Genomic DNA, 19374 nt, shown 5'->3' on the forward strand with positions numbered 1-19374 from the left:
TGCGTACAAATTGGAAACTTTTCACAGTTGCCAAGCGTGGCGAGGGGGATCGCAGAGGTGAATGCGGGGGCCGCATTGATCATGGATCATCACACGTCAAGAACTCTGAAATGTGTCACTCGTGTGCCTTTTGGGTGCGTCCTCAGTGAGTGCAGCAGCAGCCGCAGCCGCAGCAGCAAGAGTCAAACAATAGCAAACAACAATGTGCCACATTTAACAGTTAAGCGTAAACAGTCAACAGTTAAATCTTGTTAGCATTTACAACAACTGGCACGCGGCAATTAACACTTTTCGATTCGACATCGATTCCATTTATCGATAACAAGATTCAACTAATTGATGCTGTGCACCAAAACGATCGCGATCGCGATCACAGGAGCTACAAATTGGGGGCAGGCTTTTGTGTTGCACATACATATGTGGTAGATAGAAAGTCGAGCAATATTATTAACTGCCTGTCATTTAATATTCATGTCAGATGGCAAATATTTACGTTATGCACAGCTCATTCATGCAAAGTTCTGACGTAAAATGCCGAGAAAGTTATTCGCAATTATGCATAATTATTTAACCAGCACTCAATTTCAACTTCTGTCTTTAATAATAAGTTGCTATAGTTGTTCATAATATGTGTTATATTAATCAACTTATTCAAAAAGAATAAATCAATATCAAGTATACGAATATTATTATTACTCATACGATCACCAAAAATATTTCCACAATTTTAAACGAAATTTTTTGTTATAATCAATTATATGAGGAATAAAAAGTAATCTATTTTTATATTTATTATTTATTTTCAATTATATGAGCAATAAGAATTAGTGGCCAAAATGAACCTTTGCAGCTATAGCAATAAATAATAATATAAACATTTTAATAAATCCATACTTCATAACAATATTGTTATTCTGAAACTTTTTAAACGTCTTTGGCGTTAGGTTTTTTTGGAATCTTACACTGAATACTAAATTTCTTTGATACAAATTTGAAGTCGTTAACGAATCTATTTTTAGTAAATCGTTGTTGAAATGGAAAACGTTTTTGGGCATAGAAATTCTTGGCATAATCAAAACAAAAAAAGAGGGGGGATTACGTATTGTGTTATCATTTAGAGACGCGGCGGCATAAAAAGTTATTGTAATACAATCCCTGAAAGAAAGCGAGAGCGGGCGGCGTTGGAGTTGCTGTTGTTTCGAGTAGTTGTTGTTGCTGTTGTTGTTGTTGCGATCAGATTTGAAAATTAACATAAAAGATTCGACAACAACAGCAGCTGCGGCAACAATGACAACAATTACAACAAAAACAACAACAACAAAAGCAATAGCAACAACGTCCGTCGCATTTATGAAGATTCATGCAACCGATAAGCTGGCAACGCTGTCCGCTCACAAGGAAGAGAGCGTCGCAGTCGCCGTCGGCGTCGCTGTCAACGTCACTGCCACAATCGTTGTCGCTGCCGTCGTCGCAACAACAGCAACAGCAGCAGCAGCAGCGATCGCAGTCAGCGACAGCGATGGACTTGTCGCTGTTTGTGTGACCATAAGAAATAAGCAACGGCATCGTCGCATTTACATACATAACACGATCGCCGCACACACACACACACACACACATCGAGAGACACACCCATACAATCACACACACACACACACACACACATACGAGTGTAAAAAGCTTTAGCTAGCCACTGGGGACAGCAACGTCGACAGCGCTGTCAACGGCAGCCACAGAGAAAAATATCGAAAATGAAATGGCAATACTTTCCCAGCGTTGGTATAAAAGCGCCACTCCACCAATGGGACATGTCTCATTACGGTTTAGTGTTAGATCTCGCCAAGATGTACGACGCGAGATCAAGAGCAAGGCAAACAGCCAACAACAGCAACAGCAGCAACAAATCATCATCAACAATCACAACAGCAACAACAACAGCAACAGGGATGCCACTGCTACTGTTGCTGCTCTTCATCAGCCAGACAGCGTCCATGTCGCTGGATCGCTTGGCGCTCGAACGCAACGAATTACCCGCAGCGGAACCGACAGCTGCCTCGCCCTCAGCTGTGGTTGTGGATGACATGAAGATAGCCGCAGTGCCGGCTAATGGCAACACGGATATGTATATGCTGGTGCCCGAGTCGGTGGCCAGTCAACTGGACGATACGGAGCATGTGCATCGCAATACCATCGATACCAACGACAGCGACAACGATGCCGATGAGAACGCCGATATGCTGATGCTGGAGAGCGATGATACGCCCGCCATGCAATTGGTGGAGCTGCCCAGTGACATTACCTTAGCCGAACTGGCACCCGAAGCGCAAACCGAATCGGAATTGATGTCGGAACCGGAGCCAGAGTCAGAGGCTGCGGTTGCCTCGCCGGAACTCATCGAGGAGCATGTGGTCGAGCATCCAGTCGAGGGTGTAGAACAACAGTCGGCGGAACAAATCCAGAATCAGGTTAGCAGCCAGGAGGCGCAGTTAGAGAATGCCGAGAATGTGGTGGAAACAGTCACCGAAGAGGCACCAATTGCACCCAACGTGGAGTCGGAGTCACAGCAGGAGTTGCAAGCCGATGAGGCTGAGGAACAACAGCAGGACTTTGCCGCGGCCACAGAAGAGGCTCTGAAGTTGGAAACCGAACAGGAGGAACAAAAGGAAACCGAGCAGGAGACAGCACCAGTCCAAGCGGCTGTTGAAGAAGAACCCAAGGTGGAAAATGAGCCGATTGCCGACAACGAAGTGGACACCACTGAAGCATCTGTGCTGGAGTCCATGGCCCATGGCATCGAGGAAGGTTTGAGCGCTGTCATAAGTGATCTGCCGCCCGAGGAGGAGTTGGGGGCGAGTGCCAATCAACAGCAAGAGGATGACGCTGCCGCTGAGCCTGAACAGCAGCCAAGTGAGTTTGTGCCACAGACAGCGCTGCCCGAGATCGATGTTGAGTCCGCCACCGAGCAGCAGCTGCTGCAGCAAGAGGACAACAACAATGAAGAAACCGTTCAGCCAGTGCAGCACGACGCTGCGGAAGAAACCGAACCAGAAGTTGCCCAAGCTGAGCCAATTGAAAGCGAAGCGGACAACCAAGTTGAACCTCAAGCCGAAGCGGAACCTGCAATCGAGAACAATGTCGAGGTGCAACCTGAAACTATTCCTGAAGTGCAACAAGATGCTGAGATTGCTCCCGAAGCTGAAGCACAACCCGAAGCTGTAGCTCAACCCGCAGCTGAAACCCAATCCGAAGCTGAAGTACCACAAGAAACCGATGCTCAACCTGAAGCTGTAGCTCAACCTGAAGCCGAGATTCAGCCCGAAGCTGAAATTCAACCAGAAGCTGTGATTCAACCAGAAGCTGAGATTCAACCAGAAGCTGAGGTGCAACCTGAAACTGAAATTCAACAAGATGCCGAGATTCAACCCGAAGCTGAGGTTCACCCAGAAGTTGTAGCTCAGCCTGAAACTGTAGCTCAACCTGAAGCTGACGTTCAACCCGAAATTCAACAGGACGCTGAGGTTCAAACTGAAGCCGAAGCTCAACCACAAATTGTAGCTCAACCCGAAGTTATCGCCCAGCCTGAAGCTGAATCCGAGCCTGAAATTGAGACTAAACCGGAAGCTGTAGCTCAACCTGAGCCAGCAGCTGAGATTCAACAAGATGCTCAGCCTGAAACTGAGGTCCAACCCGCAGCTGAGGTTCAACCTGAAGCTGAAGCACAACCAGAAGCCGAACCTCAACCTGAAGCCGAACCAGAAACACAACCTGAAGCTGAACCAGAAGCTCAACCCCAAGCTGAAGCTGAGCCTGCACCACAAACTCAACCCGAAACAGAGTCTGAGGCGCAACAAGAGCCTGAAGCTCAAGCAGAGATTGAAGCTCAACCAGCAACCGTCGAGAAGGAAACACAGAGCGATGCCGAGGAAGCTATTATTCCTGCCGCAATCAGTAACGAAGTGCCCAAAGAAACCGAAGTGTTTGAAAAGCAGCCCATTGCAGAGCTGCAATCCGAAGCGGAAAAGCAGCCTGAGATCCAAGCCGACGAAACACCTGAAGTGGCCGCCATTCAGCCCGAGGCACAATCCCAGCCAGAACCCGAGGCTGTGAAGCCAGCAGAACAATCCATATTGACGACAATTATTCCCGCGGTTGTGCCACACAAACCGGAGCCAATCCAGGTGCTCGACAGTGTGCTTAACTATGTGAATGCCTCGTTTATGCACAACCAGGAACAGGAGCTGCAAAAGATCGATGCTGAGGAATCTGCAGTGAACTCAAATCTGCGTCGTTATGATGGCGCTCAAGTGTGGCGTATTGTGGTGCAAACCGACAAGGATAAGAAGCTGGCCGATGAGTTGCAATCGAAATACGATGGTCAACTGTGGAAGGAAGTCAAACAGGAGGTGGACTATCTGCTGAAACCTCAGATGTTGGCTGCCGCAGAGCGTCACATTCGTGCCGCAAACTTGTCGCGCATTGTGCTGATCGATAACTTGCAGCAGGTGATCGAAGTGGAGAATCCGCCAGCGGAGAAAATCGCCGAGTTGCAGAACCGCAAGGGTGAGTAGTTGCAAGGGGAATAGATTTGGGACAGCAGCCGAAGAACAGGAACAATGAGAGGGTTATGAACAGCACAAGGGTTGGAAGCAATAAAAAAAATAAAAAGGGGCAAGAACAGGAGCGGCAACTTGTCGCAAAGGGTGTTGCCATAAACGAGCTTTTAATGCAGCTAATGGCGAGGGCGTGTGAAAAGTCATAAAGCAAAGTGACAGGACACACGACTGCAGATAATGAGAAAGAAAGGGCCACATAAGAAAAGAGACATCGAGACGGCAATTGAGTGACAGTTTTGACATTCTCTTGCCACCAGGCCAGGTTGCATGCTCGCTGCACAGCGCTGCACTCAACAAGCACACAAGCGCGGCACATGAACTTGAATGGCCACGCACCCAGACAAGACTGGAAAGTAAGGAAAAAGTGTGGCAGGGGCCGCGACTTGCAAGACACTTGTTTAATCAATAACAGACAGACAGCAAGACAGACACGCAATTTCCTTTGCCCGGAAGGGCAATTGAGCCGTTGCAGCGGCAACTTTGCAACGTGGCGCCGCGTGCAACATTTCTTCACCTACCACTTGACACGAGAATCGCTTTTATTCCTCCTGCTACTTTGGGGTTGAATGAACCGCTTGCATTCTTTTGGATTTGGGGTTGCCATAGTGTGTGTGTGTTTTTTTTGTTTTGCTAACGAAATGCTCGCTCCGCCTTCTCTGCCATCGACAGGTCATCGTCTCACATGGCAGGCCTATCATCGTCTCGAGGACATTTACGGCTTCATCGATTACCTGGCCAAAACCTATCCGGACATTTGCTCTACCGAAATCATTGGCTACTCCGTGGAGAAGCGACCCCTGAAGATACTCAAGTAAGTGCTGACAACTCTCGACTGTAAATTTTCTTTCATTGTCTCTCTCTTCCTTCTCCCCCAATAGAATATCGAATGGCAAACCAAACAACCCAAGCATCTGGATCGATGGTGGCATGCATGCACGTGAATGGATCAGTCCGGCAACTGTCAGTTACATTGCCAATCAGATAGCCGAAGGCAACGATGAGTTGCCACCGTACTTGCAGAATGTCAATTACTATTTCCACATTGTCGCCAATCCCGATGGCTATGAATACTCCCACACCACGGATCGTTTGTGGCGCAAGAATATGCGTGCCCACGGTCGTCAGTGTCCCGGTGTCGATCTGAATCGCAACTTTGGCTACAAGTGGGGCGGCAAGGGCACCTCGGCCAGTCCCTGCTCTCAGACGTACCGCGGCAGCAAAGCCTTCTCCGAGCCCGAGACATTCTACATTTCGAAATTCATCAGCGGATTCCCACGTAACACTTTCCAGGCGTACCTCTCGTTCCACAGCTATGGCCAATACATTCTCTACCCATGGGGCTATGACTATCATCTAACCAAGGATCGCGCCGATCTGGATCGTGTTGCACGCCAAGCTGGCTCGGTAAGCAATGTCAACTCTTTAACTAGTTATTTATCTTTACTCACTTCTTCATTTTTTCATTTACAGATCATCACCAAGTCGTCGGGCGTCAAGTATACGGTTGGCTCATCGGCCACAACACTTTATCCCGCCGCCGGTGGCTCCGATGATTGGGCCAAGGGCATTGCGGGCATCAAGTATGCCTACACCATTGAGATGGGAGACACGGGACGCTACGGCTTCGTGCTGCCCGCCCAGTTCATTGATTACAATGGCAAGGATGGCTTCACGTTCGTCGATACCGTTGCCCGTGCTATCCACCAGGAATTCCGCAATGGAACCGACACAAGCAGGAGCTTTGGCAGCCGCCGTCGCTTCCATTAGTTGTTGCGTTCCCCACACGCACACACAACTAGACTTTAGTTCAATACTTTTTTTTTTTATTACGCGTCCAAACTCACTCATTTTTTTTTAATGTTATTTATACGAAACTATTTATTTATTTATTTATTTGTAACTAGACAAATTGAACATTCAAAGAATAGACTGAGACATGTTTATTGACAAAAATCAAATACAAATGTGTTTTTTTTCTTTCTTTTAGTTGAGAAGGTAAACGGACAATTACATAAAAATGTAGAACAATTCTTCAATTAGGAGTTCAAATACTGTACTGATTGCCACTCTTAATTTATACATTTGGAATCCAGAAATGAAAAATTCTTAGCAGAGCCTATGAATATTATATCGAAATTCCATCACATATCAGTGGATAAAATCTTAAGAAAATAATAATGCATCTATTTCAGATCTTAATTATGGATTTGCCAAAATCTTGATATTTTGATATTCATTACCCATTTAAAAGCCTAACTTACAAAGTCAACCACCGCACTGAAGCATGGAGAAAGGGCAAAACAGCGAAAGAGATTCCACTTTGCAGGCCGTATAACAGAATCGTTTATGCCAATGCGATGCGTATAACAGTCGCGGCAAAGTAAAAGTTTTGCCAAAAAACAAACGCAAGAGCAGACAACACAAATATACAACAGAAAAAAAAAACAAAAGCAACAGCAACATGAGTGATATATTTAAGCTATGCTAATTTTGGCCCATTGTATGGCCCAGAAAAATTGGAGAATTGAGAACACGATGGTCAAGAAGAAATTTGGCCGTTATTTGCCGGTCTCTCAGCGCATCGCCAGCCAAACTGAATCCAACGGCCACACGAGCAACAGGTACTCGAAGACATCTCGACGAATCTCGAGTGTGGGGCCCATCAACTCGAGAGGATAAACAAACAGAGCAAACACAAGTGGAAGCAGCAGCAGCATGCATTACGCATACGTCACGTGGGCTGCAATATGCATTTGTTTGGCAATACTAGCAAATGCTACGCAGCCACGCACTCGCGATAATTTAGTGCGTTTGCCGTTCTTTGGCGGCGGTGTGACGCAGCTTTTGCGCTACCTGCGACCGATGGATCGACAGGCGGGCAAAGGTCGGCGATCGGCAGTGCGATCGGCGCTGGACGAGAACTACGTTAGCTATCGGGGCGATCAGTTGTGGAAGCTCAATTTCAATGGGACACGCAGGCGTGCCGACAGCTCACCGGATGCACAGTTCAATCAGTTTGTCGAAGAGTTCGGTAAGTCCCTGCGGCGATGTTCTTAATAGCCATTATAAAGCAATCAACAGCACGTAGAAAAGTTGTCAATCGGGTGTGATAAGCTATGAAATACCGGGTAGGCAATATACAAAACTAAAGTTTGCTCTATTTGCCTTGATGTTAGAAATTTAAGATGGTCAAAAGTGGGCGTGTCATAAACTAAATTCGTATGCAACAAAAAGCAAAGCTTTCTATCTAAAATAGTTTCTTTGTGTTTTAAACTATTTAAAAAGTGTGCAACCAAATTTATATTTCACATAATTACATTAAATATTAATTCAATGATTTATAATAATGATAATCAGAATTATTTAGTGTAACATTGAGAATAGCTACAATTAATGCCTAACACACCCAAACAATAGCAGATTTATTTGATATATTTTAAAGAATAAGCACCGCCAAAACTGACCTTTTAGAACTTTGGCTAATTTACATGTATGTTGAAAGCAATTCTCTTAACACTTAAAGTATAAAGCAATAATTATAATATCTACAATCGATTTGCAATTAAGTAAACACCTTTCTAGCTGTTCCGCTATCGCGTATAGGAAAGCAACAACTTTGCTCGGCGTTCTAACGACATTTGTATGCAAAAATGCCGGTCAGCAGTCGGTGAAGTGCGTGCTTTGGGCTGTTGACCTCTTGGCCGAGTGACTTGTTGGCCAGTGATTAGGCCAATAGGGAACAACAAGCTAAGTAGCACCACAAAATAGTGGAATATGTCAAGCATATTTAACGCCCAGCCACTGGCAGCGAGCCAACTCACACAGCGCACAGCGCCAGCCAGCCAGCCAGTCAGTCAGCTAGGCAACTTGAGAACCAGGTCTTTACGCATAAATTTGGCATTAATCAATAGAGCAACAACAACAACGTGTAGAACAACAGCAAGAACAGCGAGAGGCAACATCAACTTGGACAGCAGGCAAAAGAAATATTCAGTCAAAAATTATGTTGAGCTGCGTTTGACCTTCTGTCGAGAGCAACGAGTCAGTTCTGTTTGCGTAGCACGATCAGCATGATGTTCAGAATATGCTTAACTCTGCTATTAGGTCAACTACTCGGTGGCTCAGTGGAGTCACGTTTGTTGCTCTTGCGCAGCGTCCAAGTGCCAGGATGGGGTAATCTACCCGAAATCTGGATGCTCAACAGCACCGAACTGTATGAGGCAACATTTGAGCAGTTGCAGTGGCTTGTGCCCACGGACTTGCGGCGTTTCGATTTCATATCGCCGGGCTCAACGTATCAGATCAATCGACGTTATCGCAACGATGCCTCGGTGCGTCGCTACTACGGCTATCAGCTGTGGAAGCTGCACGAGACGCGTCTCGGTTCGCCTAAGTTACGCGCCTTCATACGACACTTTGGTAGCGAGTTCTTCATTATTATTCAAACTTGCCTCTCTCATAATCTTCTTTTAACATGCTTTGCAGGCAGCGAAGTGTGGAATGTCAATCAGGATGGCATCGATATACTGGTCGAACACAAGAATGTCGAGGCTGCCCAACAGTACATGGAGAAGACCGGCTTCAGCTACAACATCATGATCGATGACATCGAAACGGCCATCGATGATACCTACACCGATGTCGTTGATAGCGAAACGGATAATCCAAGCACAAGTGCCAACTATTCGCTGCCTTGGCTCACTCGCGAGGGATCACTGTTGACTTGGCGTCGTTATCACGATCAGGGCGATATTCAGCAGTTCATGCAGAACATTCTTGAAACGCACTCCGATCTCACTGAGATCATTCAAATCGGTCTGACGCGCAACAAGCGGCCATTGGAAGTGATAAGGTGCGTATGATTGATTTATTGATTGATAATTGAATAAATGATTGAGTGATTGATTGATTGATTAAGTGATTGATTGATTGATTAGTTAATGTATTAGTGTTGGAAGTGACAAGGTGCGTATGATTGATTGATTGATTGATAATTGAATAAATGATTAATTGAGTGATTGATTGATTAAGTGATTGATTAATTTATTGGTTAATCTGTTAGTGTTGGAAGTGATAAGGTGCGTATGATTGATTGATTGATTGATAATGGAATATACGATTGATTGATTGATTAAGTAATTGATTGAATGATTGATTGGTTAATGTGCTCGCAGTGCTCAGTGTGCATCGCAAATGAATCAAGTAAATCAAGTAAATTTGATTGATTTATTAGGTGATTGATGAAATGATTGATAATTAAGTGATTGATTGATTGATTAATTTTCGTAAACGTTTTAAGTACTATCCCTGTTAATACTTGTATGGCACTTATAATTTTTACTCCTATATCGAAAGCATTAAAATTATTAACAAAATTTCTGCTCTAAACACTCTAGTACCCAAAACCGCCTTTAAAAAGCCTTTTATAATATCTGATTTATTCGTTTCGCCTTTGTACATTAATCTTCTCATGTGTGAAACTAACGAAATTTTATTTATTGTGTTAGCAGCTTATTGGAATGTAAATAAAAGTTCAAGAAGGAACTTAGCATAAAATACCGTTCTTGAAAAATTGAAAAATATTTATATTAATCTAACTCCTGACCTAATAAAATAAATTCTTGGAGTGTTACTCGTGCTGTACATAATACATATGCACAAACATTTTATCGATATAAACATGAAATTATAATAGGCCGTTTAAAGACGATCTTGAACACTTTACAGTTAATTTTGCAATAATAACATAAAAGCGAGCAATCTAAATTATGTTGAAATCTAAATGGTATGTGAATGTCTACAAGTTAATTATATATTTCTGTAACCTAATACCATAATTTGTAATTTAATAACTCTTATTTCAAATGTTGTTATCTTTCACACTATATTACTGCTAATTTCATAGCCACATCAATAATTACAAAACTCTACGCTAATACTATTAACTAAACAGCGCAACAAATGAATAACATTTTTGTGCAACAACAGTTTAACAGTTAAGGAATGTCTTCAAATTTTGGAATTTATAATTTCATTACTTCATTATTATTTCGTCTGTAACTATTTGTTATCTATCTTACTATCCGATATTAACTCTCTTTGTTTCTATTAAAACTTTAACATTTCTAAACTCAATGCTTATACTGTTAACTGAACAGCGCATAAAATAATAACATTTTTATGCAACGGCAGTTCACAAATATTTTAAAATACTATTAATTGTAATCTCATTTTTTTTAATCCAACTATTCGTACTGTTAAATCTTTCTTCTTCTCACATCTATTCTAAACATTCTAAACTCAATGATAATACGAGTACTGTTAACTTAACAGCGCAGCAAATAATAACATTTTCATGTAATGCTGAAGTATTACAATACTTAAATCAATCATTATTATGCCAATTTTTACTGGCACTAATCATTTTCTCACTACTACAACAATTCTTTACCTTTTATGACTACTAATCACAATTTGCTTATACTTCCCAATGCTTCTACCCCGCAGAGTCTCCAATGGCAATCCCAAGAACTGGGCCGTCTTTGTCGACGCTGGCATGCAGGCTCGCGACTGGTTGAGTCCTGCGGCACTCACCTACGCCATCTCGAAGCTAACTTGGTTGTGGAGCCAGGGCAGAGCGGAGAAGACGATGCGTCACATCGATTGGTACTTTCTGCCGCTGGCCAATCCCGATGGCTATCAGTACTCACGGCTTACCGATCGACTGTGGACGAAGAATCGCAACTATGACAGCGACAGCGGTTGCTATGGCGTCAATTTGGATCGCAACTTTGAGTATGCTTGGGGTCAGGCAGGAGCCACCACAAATCCCTGCAAGAATCTGTATCAGGGCGTCAAAAGTTTCTCGGAAGCCGAGACGCGAGCAATGCGCAATTTCCTACTGGGCATGCGTGACTATCTCGGGGCATACGTTTCGTTTGGTGGATATGGCCAGACGATCACATATCCGTGGGGCGATGCAGACTATGTAACGCCCAATCAGCGGGGAATTGCGATATACCGCACGTCAGGCGATGCTCAATTTCCGTCGACTGAACCATGCCGAATACAGTTTGGGCAGCAGTTATCGCCAGAAGCTCGCCAGGCCGGGCAACTCGGCGGATTGGGTGCAGGATCGCATTGAGCCACATTTCGTGTACAATGTGTTCCTCAAGGATCAGGGTCGTTATGGCTATCTGATGCCACCGCAGTACATACTCGAATCGGGTGAGGAAGCATTCGAATTTCTACGCACAATAGCTCAACAGCTGCAGTAGCTAATTTAATTCATAACTCATTAATAATTAATTATTATTTATTTTGCCTTTTTTTTGCGTAACATAATAAAACGAGATGAGAGTGAAGTACTTGTTTCATATTCCACATTTTATATAATAAATTGTTTTCATTACATTTTAAAAAGCAAATTGTTTTGATTATTTTTTTAAATAGCTCAGCTTAAGCAACACACACTCGAGTGTGTTAAGCTTTACAATCACTGAATGAGTATAAAGCAAATTGCATTTGTGCGGTGCAGAATATTTGCAAATTTGCAATTTGATTGGCATTTCATTTGTCAGTTCATTAATTGAATTCATTTATGCAAATTTTGCAAATTAATGATGGCCATAAAAAGCGACATAAAACTGGAAATTTGTGAGACTTTTGTTGTCGTAACTGGGAAAGCAATATAGATAATGTATTGATATTATGCAAGCGTTTAACTTTCAGTCTATCGAACGTGTGCTAAATGTGTGACATAATAATAGGGCGAAAAAACCCTTTAGTCATTGCATTGAAGATAATGGTCATCGTCATCATCGTAATGAAGAAGTGCGCCTGCTTTGGTAATTCAGCAATTTGCACTGCTTGATGTATACAACAAAAAAGTGTTGCATGCTTTTAGGCGCCACATGCATAGTGGAAAGCTCAGCTTAGCAGACAGCAAACACTTTGTAGTTAGTAAGTAAAGTGCAGGAGTGAGCTATGCAATTTTCTCAATCAAAAATTTCGATTTCAATGTATCGATTTTGGCTAATAGTCGTAATGCGAAACTGTCAATCGAGTTATGTAAACCAGACCACAAATAGAAAGCAGTACACCACAAGGCAGACTTCAAGAGAATATCATCAATGTGAGAGCATGCGAGAGTGGGAGTTGTGAGTGTGAGTGCGAGCGAGATGGAGAGCAAGCAGTGAGCAGTGAGCAGCAAGCAGCTGGCAGCTAGTGAAACTTTCACTTTCAATCGCGTTTTGAAAACCAGTAAAAGACAAATGCCGCGACGGGCGAATAACAACAGTGTATGTTATATGTATGTATGTATAAATCGTATATGTATATTCATTTAGTTTTACATGCATATAGAAATTATGCGGGGCAGGCGAAAGGCGAAAGGCGTCGCAACTTGCTTGCAGCAAAAAGCTCAAAGCCCGCAAAGAAAGTGATTTAGACGCCGAACGCGTTACCCCAAAAACAGGTGAGAACTAGCCGCCCGCCAATCAACTAACCAATCGATGCTCGACTAACGCATACCCTACAATACACAAAACAAAACTATGCTTAACTTTTGTATATATTTTTGTAAAGAATAAAAATCGCATTGAAGTTTTCAAGATGCTGACCGATTGTTGTTAAATTGTTATTATATATTGTTTAGGCCGACAATGAACTGCGGCTGCAGCAGTTCGCAGTTTGCGGTTTCAAAAGGGTAACGCACAAAAGTGAAAATCTTTTAAATGAGCTCAACAACAAACAACAATACGCAAAATACAACAACAAGAAGCAGTAGAAGAGCAGAGAAGAAGCATAAGCAGAAGCCAAAGTCGAAGTCGAAGAGAAGAGATGAACAAAAAAAAATACAACAAAAAAATAAACCAAATTGAAGAGGGGCATGTTTATCATCATTAAAGGCAAAAGAAAGTAAAAATATGACAAGTGGGTCAAAAATTGCGCCGTCATATGACCGTACACAAATACATCGATACAAAAGCATATATTTACATATAATCTCATAATTGTATACCATGATCAACAGATTAACTGTTAACACTTAATAATAACATCCTGAGAGAACACAATGTTATTCATAAGTGAATTGAAGTGAAACGAATCAGAAGATTCGATGCGACAGGAGAAATGCTAAAACTTTCACGAGAGGACAAGTCGCAACGTGTCGCGACGTGTTGCGACGCGCAGTTCTCGCAGTGCTCAATGTGCATCGCAAATGAATCAAGTCAATTAAACAATTGTAAACAAAGCTCGTCTCTCTCTCTATCTCTATCTCGACTGAGCACGTTGTGTGTCTCATGTCTAAAGTTATCTGTTGGGTCAATTCCCAATCACCGGTTAGCAGATCATCTGGTAATTCCCACACCAACGGATTATGTTGAATTTTGCAATGAATAATACACATTTCATATGAACAATTGATTAAATTACTTCACTCTATAAGGAAAGAGTGTTTAAGAGATAATAATAATTTAAATACTACATGATACTAAATTCAAAGCAGGGTATTTTTAATTTCAATACTTATTATACTAAATACTAAAATAGGGTATTTTTAAGTCGACTCCAACAAGTGGACCAGCTTGATAGTTTTTTGTTTTATTTTTCTTTTTTATTCGAATTAAAAAAACATATAATAGAGTGCTATTGTTAATCACTCTAAATAGATTTCATATACTCACGTATTTTGAATAATACATGGAGGTTATTAGTCGCGTAATTAGAAGCGTTATCAGAACGAAACAATAAAAAAACAAAAACAAAAAAAAATAATATGTAAGAAGAGTAAAGGTCGCATTGAAACAAAGTGCAATTTTAGATTTAACCCGTATTACTATAAAAAAAAAGGCAAAACAATCACATTAAATTGATTGCATGGCAAAATGCAATTTCGTTGGAAACTTTTCATAAATCAATGGTGACAATGAAATTTCCATAATAGCTAGATTCATGCAGATGTGATAATCAATCTAGCAAATAATGATTGTGTTGACGCCAAAAATAAATGTGTTAATTTTATGTTAGGAAATTTTAAAGCGTGTTTGCTGTCATTGTGACTGCCAAACTGTGTGTGAATCCGAGATATGGGGAGTGCAAGGTGCAAAGTGCATGCAGCTGTGCTGCTCACGCTTCCAAGAAGCACAATGCAAAAGACGATAACAGAGAGTCAATGTCATTGTAGGCGAAGAAGCATCGCAGCTAGCATCCCACCCACCTCTCACTCACTCGCGCTCTCGCTCCGCTCTCTCACACACACAAACGGGGAGAGAGAGAGAGTAAGGCATGCATATGCACATGCACATGTGAACGTGGGACATGTGCAAGACAGAGCAACAGCAACAAATAATGTTAAAAAGTTTATTGTTGTCTATTTTTTTTTTGTGTAAGCTTTAATCTTACCAAGCGTGACTCTCTCGCAGTGCGACGTCGCAGCGCTGCTGCTGGCGACGCCGCTGCTACTGCCGCTGCGACTGCGACTACAGCGACGCAGCTGCGGTGCGCTTGTCATTTCATTCAGTACGCGCCGATCGCTCCAAGATCGGTCGTCAGCCAGTAGCGCAATTTTTTTATTCCAAAATTTGTTTTTTTTTTCACTTTCTGTTGTAATTCTGTATAACGCTTGATTCGGTCTCTATTTTTGTCTTTTTCTCTGATTTGTGAGCGTGTGTGATTTTTTTTTATTTATTTCCATTTTTTTTTTCTTGGTTTTGTTTGGTTTGGTATTTTGGTTTTTTTGTATTTTTTTTATCGGGAAACGGCCCTCGCATTGCTGCCTGGCTGGCTTTGGCTTCATATAAAAATTGAAGCGCACACAAAGGCAGCATTTAGTCTGGCACAGTCACTGGCCTGTCCAGTGTCACAGTCACAGTCACATCAACACCAACACAAACACAAACACACACACGCACGCAGAGAACAAGAGGTGTGTCAGCAACAACAGCAAGTGACCGGCAATTGCAGCAGCAGAACGCGCATCAACATCCACAACAACAATAAGAACAACAACAACAAGGAGGCAAAATGTAAGCGAACATAAAAGAAAACAAATGAAATGAAATGAATGGAAATGAAATGTGTGTTGGTGTGTGAGAAAGTTAATGCGGATGCGTCTGCGTCTGCATCTGTCTGCATTTAAAGTGAACTTGGTTTACCTTTCGACATCTCAGTCTCTGATTTCGCATTTACATTTCACTGTGGAACGAAACACGCACAAAATTCTCACTCATTCACTCTCAAAAAAAAACTGCAACAACGGGTTGCAACAAGTTTTCGAGTTTTACAACTCACCTCAAGGCAAACTATGCATTCGCTCCAGTTTCCAAAAAACGTAAAACCAAAAAAACGTAAATCAAAAATACATTAATATAGCGAGAGTTGCTGCTGGCAACAACGGGGACGACACGTGATTGGCACGAAGGTCGGGGGCAATTACGATACGATATCTACATCAATCTATCAATCACACGCATCGCACCGCATCGCATCATGCTGTATGTTTGTTTAGTCTTAGAACCAGTTCTCACTCCACTATTTCTTTGCACTCTGCACGAAAAAGTGAACCAAATAAACGACGACACAACAAAACTAACAAATCTAAACGGGTCGTTGGGGAAAATTAGCACAATTGCGTGCTAACCAAAAGCGACAACAGTTTCGAAATTGAACGTTTTCTATTTTCATAGCCACAACCAACCAACCAACCGACCAACTGACTGTCATGTTAGTCAGACAATAATAAAAATCCAGCTTAAAAAAAATGCGAGATTTAGACCACTCGTAATTCGGATTCTGTTGACGAAATAATTTCCAAAATAATAAAAATAAAAAATAATAATAAAAAAAAAGCCAAGGCATTATCATTTGCATCGGTATTACGCGATTGCCTGATGCATACAAATGTTGCAAATGAATTTATTATACACACGAGGGGAAGTAAAATATGTATATATGTACATAGTATAAAAAGCGGCTCAAGTCAACATTTTTTTGTATATCAGATGTTTTGCCTAAAAAAATAAAATTAAAGAAACGAAATCAATCGGCGCCAGACAACCAAACAAAGCACTCAAAGCACGCAAATGCTGCACTCGAGGCAATGGCAATTCACTCGCGAGATTTGCGACTTGATATTGTAACATTGAACTTGGCCGTTTTGCTGCCAGCTCTTGGCCAAGGCCAACAAATACTCGACTCACTCGACACACACACACACACAACTCGTGCAACACATGCGAGACTCTTAAATTGGCCAAATAGTAAATTTTGCATTCAATTGAAAAATCGAGAAAGTTCAATTACAACGCTGACATCATAAAAATGCATATGCGACGATCAAAACTAAATAACTAATTAAGACCTAATAGAAACAGCCAACTTGCAACCAAACCTAAAAAAAAAAAATAAAAGGCAACTTTTTCGAGCGAAGCTCTTAACTTAATTAACCGACACTCACACAATACATAACTGATAAGAAATTATTCCATAGCACAAAACATTGCTGCGATGTCAATGCGAATGGAACTTGGTCTGCTGATGGCGGCAACGTTGCTGTGTGCCACGGTCAGCGGCACAATGACAGCGCTGAATGGCAGCTCCTCGCTCCCCCTTGCTGGTATTGAGTATGGCAATGGCATACCGGAGCGTTTCGATGAGACGCAGCTGTGGCGCATCTACAACATTACGGAGGCCATGCAACAGAGCATTCCCGTTGGCCAGGTGATGGAGCAAAAGTTTGGCGGCAACATCTGGAAGGAGAATTCCAAATTTCTCGACATCTCCATTGGCAAGGAGCACGTGAAGGCGGCGCGCAGTTTTCTCGATGCCCATCGCCTTGAGTCCGAAGTGCTGTCGGGCAATGTGCAGGAGCTGATCGATGCCGAGCAGCTGGATGGCATCAATAGCACCCTTTCGATACCGGGCAGTCGCATAAGTAAGTTGCAAAGATGTTGCAAACAAAGCGAAAAGTAATTTTCTAATTCTCTATATATCATCATTCTTCTTTATAGAGAAGGCATCGCGCAGTGGCAGCAGCGGCATGCACTGGAAGGATTATCATGATCTGGAGACGATCTATGCTTTTATGCGCGAGGTGCGTGCCAAGTTTCCGGACATTGCCCGACTCTACACCATCGGACAGACGGCCGAAGGACGTGACATCAAAGTCTTGCGGTAGGTGTAAATGTATTGACTAATCCAGACTAAAACTATGCTACACTTTTTTTGCAATTCAAGCAAAGAGTTGACCTCTAAACTGCAGCTCGAAAGTATGCAGCAGTTATTTTAAACATATTTTGCTGTCGATCGCCTCCTAAAAGTATGCTACATTTGTCTTCAACAGCATCTCTGAGAACCCGCGCGAGTACAAAAAAGATTTGGATCGATGGTGGCATCCACGCTCGCGAATGGATCAGTCCCGCTACCGTCACCTACATCCTGTACCACCTGATGAGCAAATGGGAGACGCAACCAAAGTATTTGCGTGAAAAGACCTGGTACTTTTTGTGCGTCATGAATCCCGACGGTTATGTCTACAGTCGGACGGTGAATCGTCTGTGGCGCAAGAATCGTTCGCCATCGCGACGTGCCAACTGCTTTGGCGTCGATTTGAATCGCAACTTTGATATCGGCTGGAATGGATATGGCTCCTCGACGAATCCCTGCAGTGACACGTATCGCGGCACTTCACCCGCCTCCGAACAGGAGACGAAAGTGGTTGCCGAATTTCTGGCGAAACGCAAACACAATTTGGATGCATATCTGACATATCATAGCTACGGACAAATGGTTGTCTATCCCTGGGCCTACAAGGCGGTCAAGGTTAAGGATGCGAACGTGTTGCAACGTGTGGCCAACACAGCTGTCGATCGGATTGCCCAAAAGACCGGCACCTCGTATCGTGCCTCGGTGACGCACGAGGTGCTTGGCATTGCTGGCGGCGGCTCCGACGATTGGAGTCGTGCCGCTTTGGGTGTCCAGTATGTGTATACGATTGAGTTGCGTGATCGCGGCACTTATGGCTTTGTTCTGCCACCGAAGTACATCAAGGATACGGCGCTGGAGGGTTGGATTGTGGCCGATGCGGTGGCCCAGGCCATTGCCTAGGACATGAGATACATTCTATGATGTCCCTTATTATATACGTGTGTGTATGTCTGTCTCGGAGTGAATGTCTATTTATGTATGCGTGTACATTGTACATATGTAAAGTAAATAAATTATATAAATTAATTGTTTAATTTGAAAGTCTTTTTATTGCAAGTGAAATTACTAAACCAAAAGCTGCCCGATTATTTGTTTTTCGCTTAAAATAAAACTTGAAAGTAATTTTCGCTATGAACATCAAGTTGTGAATTGTTCAATAATAGAGAATTGTTACTTTTATTAAATTATTAGCACATGAGTTTTATTTTGAGCGCAAAAAAAAAATTAAAATATAAATACAATTAATTAAATTACTTAATAATTATCGTTGAAGGAACGTTTTAAAACAATTCGAACTGCAGTTTATTCGAAAATTTGAGACTAGGTTATTTAGAAATATCGAGACTACGTTATTTAGAAGTTTCAACCATAAATTGATATTTCAAACACCATATAATTCTAATGAGCTCATCGAAATGCCAATCAGAACTCTGTACAACATATAAAGATCTCTGTACTCTCTCTGCATAGCATAGAAAACGAGAATTTGATACGCATTACATCACTATATAATAGAATTTGCTGCACAATTTCTAATCCAAGGGCACAGCTT

General features: G+C 42.3%; 4 protein-coding genes across 4 annotated transcripts in view; 3 read left to right on the forward strand and 1 right to left on the reverse strand.

Annotated features, from left to right (window-relative positions):
• The window catches only part of LOC132795410 (centrosomal protein of 162 kDa), a 31525-nt gene that overhangs the window by 10629 nt on the left and 1522 nt on the right, over positions 1-19374 (reverse strand). The window lies entirely within an intron of this gene.
• Positions 1828-6559, forward strand: LOC132796702 (protein P200). The gene is made up of 4 exons (XM_060807959.1): positions 1828-4560; positions 5283-5424; positions 5492-6017; positions 6084-6559. Exons 1-4 carry the CDS (start codon positions 1845-1847, stop codon positions 6378-6380), a joined length of 3681 nt encoding a protein of 1226 aa, XP_060663942.1. The 5' UTR covers positions 1828-1844; the 3' UTR covers positions 6381-6559.
• On the forward strand, positions 7149-11982 carry LOC132795323 (carboxypeptidase B). Its single transcript, XM_060805975.1, is given in 5 exon segments — positions 7149-7263; positions 7384-7644; positions 9099-9465; positions 11121-11619; positions 11621-11982. Coding segments are annotated over 5 exon segments (1512 nt in total). The 3' UTR covers positions 11891-11982.
• Positions 15326-18856, forward strand: LOC132795411 (carboxypeptidase B). The gene is given in 5 exon segments (XM_060806106.1): positions 15326-15643; positions 17107-17550; positions 17627-17789; positions 17959-17980; positions 17982-18856. Coding segments are annotated over 4 exon segments (1353 nt in total). The 5' UTR covers positions 15326-15643; positions 17107-17123; the 3' UTR covers positions 18723-18856.

Source organism: Drosophila nasuta, chromosome X (genome assembly GCF_023558535.2).
Source record: "Drosophila nasuta strain 15112-1781.00 chromosome X, ASM2355853v1, whole genome shotgun sequence".
Lineage (NCBI taxonomy): Eukaryota > Metazoa > Arthropoda > Insecta > Diptera > Drosophilidae > Drosophila > Drosophila nasuta.